The following is a 6,349-nucleotide window of genomic DNA, read 5'->3' as shown; positions in this document are numbered from 1 at the left end:
TATATATACTCGCTCGTGCCATCCATCGGGTCATCTGTGCTATGCTCAAACTCTCTTCGTTTATTGCCGTCGCCGCGAAGCATTGCTAAGGCGTTTCAATTCCATGCCCTCTCGACAGTAGTCCCGAGCGGACACACTACGTATTGTAAGTCCTCATCTCGTTTATAATAAATATTTTTAAAGCTGATTTTAGAGTATTTTTATCGTAGTCCCCTTTTTTAATATTGAGTTTTAAGATGCTAACAATACAGGTATAAAAGTCTTACTCTTAATTTGTTCTATTATTAGTATTTTTCAGTAATAGCCGTTACGACTTATAATCAGCTCTTAGTCAGCCGATGGGCTCTACCTTTTAACATAAGTTTCTTTGTCTTTTTCTTCTACTAGAAAAATGCCCGTGCGTTGCAACGGGTAAAAACGTTTTTCCGTGGTACAACCGCTATTAGGAACTGAGCAATGAATGAAATATTAGGATCACTATATATACATTATAATTAAAAAACTTAATAAAAATTGTTCCTTTGTTTGGGTCGAAAGCCCATTCTTTCCTCCCTCTGCTCGACCTGATTCTCTCCAATCTAGCCCACAAATCGAGCGACATGCCCAGCTCGTACAGCCGACTGTCCTATCTCTCTGATCCAGCCCACAAGTGGAGCTATAGGCCTAATTCACACATCCAACCACCATCTTCAACCTCCTAGTCCTATGCCCGTATGCAGGAGCTGATTCTCCCTATCAAATCCAGTCAAATCTTTTTTTATATCTGAAAATTGGTCGAGGGGTTTTGATTCACTCGATCTACTCTTTCCGCTTTTCCGAAACAGAACGAATCCGCAAAATTAAAGGCCGGCCAACTATCATCAGCGACAAAAACTAAATCCAATGGATTAAAGCGAATTGAAAGGAAAATTGTGAGAAAAAAATGATGAGAGAGGTGTGGGGAATCAATTTTTGTAATCAATTGGAGTAGAAAACGCATGGGACACATATTGAAGTGGGACTGCGCTAGATTTGGTAAGCAGTGGCGGCGTGCAACATATCCGATATGAGATATAAAAAAAACCAGATAAAAAAAATAGCGAAAAAAAAGGAGCAAAAGAAACCGAATGAAAAAACGAATCGAAAAAAAAAGCAGCGAAAAAAAGAAGACAGACAAAAAAAGATAAAGATGAAATTAGAAATCAACTCAAACACACGGATGATATACCAAAATCTCGGCAAAAACATCTTCAATTTTTATAATAGTGGAGAAACGATAAATCTATATAATCATTTAGCTCTTTTACCAATATAAATACATGTGAGAGTGCAATAAAATCTTATTCTTTGGTTATCTATCTGTTTTTCTTTTCTAACGGCAACGCGTACTACTTTTAGTTAATATGTTCGCTTCGGCGTGCACCATTTTAAAATTCAAACTTCATAAATTTGACAAGCAATTAGTCTAACAATATACGTTGAGTGATACAAACACTAGTACAGAAATCCTAAATGGTGCCCGATGGAAAACCTCTTAGGTGCCGGTTTGCCCAACCAACACCCGCAAGGCGGCACTGATTAGCCAGGGTCAAAGGTGCCGATTCCATACCCGGCACCTTTGAGACGCACAGGAGAAAGAAAAAACTGGCTTGATGCATCGGCTATATTTTGATTTAGTACGGACTGTACAGTACTCTCTCCGTCAACCAAAAATAAATTAACCTCACCTCGCACTAGAATTTGATGCATCCTATTATAATAAATCTGCATATAAAATATAACAATATTTATTGTATTATGATATGTCATATATTAGTATGAGATTGATTTATTTTAGAACAGAGAGAGTATCTTAGAATAAGATGAGACATAATCTAGTACATATTTATTGTACTCACTCCATTTCATGATATAAGTCATTTGAATTTTCTCTTAGTCAAAACTTTTTTAAGTTTGATCAAATTTATAGAAAAATACACTAACATTTTCAATACAAAACAAATATATTATCAAAATATATTCAATGTTAAATTTAGTAAAACTAATTTAGTGTTATAAATATTGCTAACTTTTTCTATGAACTTGGTCAAGCCTTAAAAATCTTTGACTCAGAAAAAAAAATTTAAATAACTTATAATGTAAAACGAAGGGAGTATTATATTAGGTAGTACATCGAATATGGTCCAGATTTACTGTACCAAGAGAGAAGTAAAAGTGAGCACTCACAATTACCGCCTCTAAACTTAGGGGTTGTTTATATTGATGTTATTTCAAACCATGTCATTTTTTAAGTAAAGTTGTCATATATATGTATCAATATAGTTTCTTAGTGAAAATCATAAGAAATCTTGCCAAAACTTGACAATATTACTAAATTACCAAAATTTGGTAAAATTTATTTTGGCTACAATCTAAAGAAGCCCTTAACCACGTATCATGCATGCATTAAATTAAGGGCTATAATATTTTGTAGCTTACCCTTTTAAGCAACTACACGTGAAACTTTGACCAGTTTCTAATTCACTTTAACTTAATTTCACCACTCGTTCATTTGACGAAAAAAAAAGGTTATGCACACTACTGGAAAAAGCGTTGTTCCTGGCGGTAAAAACACATTTTCGAGGCGGCCAAACCTTCCGTATGTATCTAAAGGCTCGTAAAAATACCTAAATTTTACAGGCAGACCAAAGCACCACCTGCGAAAATGATTTTCGCAGGCAGCAAATCCAATCTTTCCAGATGCTGTAGGCGCTACAGTGCACGCCGCCGTTGTCGCTCCCTTTCCTCTAGCCAGATCTAGGAGTGGGGAGGGAGAGAGGGGGAGCCGCCGCACCACCGTCGCCCTCCTCTCCTCCAGTCAGATTTTGAGGGAGGGAGGGAGGAGAGAGTGAGGGGCGTGTGTGAGAGAGTGGAGAGGGGAAATGAGTTGTGGGGAGGGGTGGAGGAGAAGATAAGAATGACTTAGATTTTTTTTTATGCATGATTTTTGCATGCGGACCATATAACGTTCCGCATGAGAAAATCAATTTTTTTCAGCCGGCTACTTAAGAGGTCCGTCTGTGCCCTGAAAAATTGTTTTTCGTAGACGGATGATGAAAATACACTCCGGTTTACATTTTCGTAGACGGACATTTGGCTCCGAGAATCATATCCTACTAGAAAAATAAAAGGCCAACATCACTAAAAATCGTTTTTTTAAGTAGTGACACAGTGTTCGATGCATAATAAAACCGTTACAAACCTTCCTATGTAACGGGTAAAATCTTTTCTAGAGATTTAGTGCTTTTTATTAGAGCTGCGGCCTTGAACATATTGAACTTAAAACAGAATATAAATATGATTAATATGAATGCTTCTAGGTCGTTTTCATTTCTTGAGCTTACCAACCTCCCATTCCTTATTTTCCACACACATACTTTCCAGACTGGTAAATGAATGTTTTGTGAATTTTTTTGAAAAAAATGCTTTTAAAAATCATATTAATATTTTTTAATACTTAATTAATTGTGTGTTAATTATCGTTCCATTTTTCATGTACGAGGAATAATTAGTTTCGAATCCACACCAAAGAACACATATATATATATATCCTTGCAAAAATACGCTGACAGTTGACATATTTCAAAAGGATGTCCCAGAATGTTGTAATTTAACTATTACACGATATTTTCTTCTTTCTTTTGTTGCAAAATACGTACACAATCATTTTCTGTCGAACACTCGCGTTATTTCTCTTCTTCTCTGACAAAGTAGTTTAGCCCAGCTGGGCATGTCGATCAACACGTTAGGCCCGGGTTTTATTTTCGCTAAAAACTAGTAACATTATAGTCCTATTAATTTCTTGACATGATCCAATATGTTTTTTTTGCCTAATTAACAGAGAAGGCTTCCAGAGTGTTAAGTCATCCAGTTGGAGTACTCCGTACTTTGTCCAAAATATTGAACGGAAAACAGATAATCTGTGCACACAATATTCTAAAATTGGAGGTAAAATTCCATGGAGGAAACATCAGGCACCGACACTAACCTATCAGAGAATGTAGTAGAAACGATCGACAGATATAGATGGCCAAGAGGCCCGAGGCCCGATGGCCCGGCACACAGCACGGCGTTTTGGTCCGGCCCAAGCACGGCACGGCCCGTCAGGGGTCAGGCCCGTGCCGGCCTGGCTCAACCACTGGGCCGTGCCTGGGCCTCTCCACCGGTACGTTGGGCTGGCCCGGCACGGCACGATGGGCCGCAGGCTAGGCCCGACACATAAACAATAGGGAGTAAAAATAGACATATTATATGCCATGGTCGAAAGAATAGGGACGTAAAATAGACTTATTTTAGCTATATATATATATGTCAACCCAAAGAGGAGGGACAGAATATAGACTTATCTTCACTATATATATGCCACAGCCCAAAGAAGAGGGACGAAAAATAGACTTATTTTCGCTATATATATGCCACAGCCCAAAGAGGAGAGATGAAAAATAGACTTATATAAAAAAAGGCACGATGGGCCACCCGCGCCTTCGGGCCGGCCCGGCACGGCCCGACGGCTGGTGGTCGTTCCTGGGCGGGAGGCGCAGCCCATGGGCCGGCACGGCCCGGCACGAAGTGCCGATCGGGCCGTGCCGGCCCGATGGCTGGTGGGCCGTGCCTGGGCCAGGCCGTGCCGGGCGGGCCATCTATATCGACAGACAACTCCTGGAAGCAGCCAAATCTGGTGATTCCACAACGTTGAAGGAGGACATGGCTGCCCGTGAAGCAGACGTGCTGCTTCGAACAACTAAGAACGGGAGCAACTGCCTTCACATAGCCTGTATCCACGGTCACCTGAAATTCTGCAAGGACGCCCTCGAGATCAACCAGTCGTCTCTCCTCGCCGCCGTCAACTCATACGGGGAGACGCCACTACTCGCCGCCGTGACAAGCGGACATACTGCATTGGCTTCAGAACTACTCAGATGTTGCAGTGAATCTGGCTTGGGCGACGTGATTCTGAAGCAAGATGGCAGTGGATGTAATGCGCTGCACCATGCTATTCGGTGCGGCCACAAGGACCTTGCACTGGAGCTAATAGCTAAAGAGCCGGCGCTGTCGCGAGCCGTGAACAAGGACAACGAGTCACCCATGTTCATTGCGATGATGAGAGATTTTGCTGACATTTTCGAGAAGTTGTTGGCTATCCCAGACTCCTCTGATGTAGGATGCAAAGGTTTCAACGCTCTACATGCTGCCGTGAGAAGTGGAAATGCAGGTGAGATTTTGTAGGTCGAGGTATTTCTCGTTGTTAATTTCTTTTTTTTTAGAATTACACAGTACAACACAGACACTCTGTAATTGTAACAACCATATTGTTTCCTTGGACATACTTAGGATTGCAAGTGGGATGGGTTGTGGGCCGTCCCGCCCCGCCCCACACCAGCCGCAAACTGCATGTGCGGGCAAACGGCAGCCCGCCCCGCATGGCTTGGCGGGATTGCTCAGCCCAACGGGCACCGCTGGACAGCCCACAATGTGCACATCTCTGTTTAATTAGGTTCATCGATCACACAAGCACATAACTACTCCATATCCCAAATTTAGCACATGAAAACTGTATTATTTTCATGTGAAAGTATTCTTTTTCAATGACATAACAAGTATAGTACTGAATAAGAACACCATTCTTTTCCTTCAACATCATGACTAAAGTTAGAGTGATGATGATGCATTTTCTCTTCATGATAAACCAACTGTCCCAATTGACAAAGTGACAAACAACTGCTTCCAACTCTATGAGCTCTTCCGGTCTTTTTCTATATTACCTTCAACACATTAAATTTAATAAAGTTAGAGTGGAGAAACTACTAATCGAAAATTAGAAATGAATTCATCAACCGACTGATCACAACGTTATTCCATATTGTAGAATGGAGTAAATATGTACTAAGTTTCATCAATTAAGAATGCATCCAAAATATGAATTAAAGGACATAATTGACAATAACAAGCAGTTATTCGAGGATAGTGAGATATATAACCTGCTGCTGGTTGTTGTGCTGGTACTACATGTTACTAGAGGTGTATAGGCATTTTCACCTGTATAGGAAGAAACAATGGAGTTAATAAAAAAGAGTACATGCTGGACTGTTAGATGTTAATAAAAAAGAAACAATGATGTTAGTGGTGTAGTATACAACTATACAAAAATATAGAATAGCCAAGTTAATTCAAACGAATCTCAATTTAAATACCTGAATGTTGCACATTTTGGTCATCACTCTCAGCAAGATCACGTGCAAAGAAATCACCCAAACCTTCTGCCCTCATCCAATCTTGAAGGCAAATCAATGCCTCTACAGTACTGCTCGAAAGTCTACTTCTATAGTCACTA

The 6,349-nt window shown here is 40.2% G+C and overlaps 1 protein-coding gene and 1 long non-coding RNA gene across 3 annotated transcripts; one reads left to right on the top strand and one right to left on the bottom strand.

Moving 5' to 3' along the window:
• Positions 1-5,731, top strand: LOC107277263 (ankyrin repeat-containing protein ITN1). 2 transcript variants are annotated; one of them, XM_066305253.1, is made up of 3 exons: positions 1-145; positions 4,440-5,230; positions 5,350-5,731. In XM_066305253.1, exons 2-3 carry the CDS (start codon positions 4,486-4,488, stop codon positions 5,535-5,537), a joined length of 933 nt encoding a protein of 310 aa, XP_066161350.1. In that variant the 5' UTR covers positions 1-145; positions 4,440-4,485; the 3' UTR covers positions 5,538-5,731. The 2 variants fall into 2 exon arrangements, with proteins under 2 accessions (XP_066161350.1, XP_025877408.1); XM_026021623.2 differs by having other exon boundaries at positions 33-145; positions 3,860-5,230.
• Positions 5,548-6,349, bottom strand: LOC136353922 (uncharacterized). The gene is made up of 3 exons (XR_010737438.1): positions 6,210-6,349; positions 5,997-6,054; positions 5,548-5,780 (listed from the first exon to the last, which is right to left on the bottom strand). It is a non-coding gene; the product is annotated as an uncharacterized lncRNA (long non-coding RNA).

Source organism: Oryza sativa, chromosome 11, assembly GCF_034140825.1.
Source record: "Oryza sativa Japonica Group chromosome 11, ASM3414082v1".
Classification (NCBI taxonomy): domain Eukaryota; kingdom Viridiplantae; phylum Streptophyta; class Magnoliopsida; order Poales; family Poaceae; genus Oryza; species Oryza sativa.
This window is presented reverse-complemented; position numbering and strand designations above follow the sequence as displayed.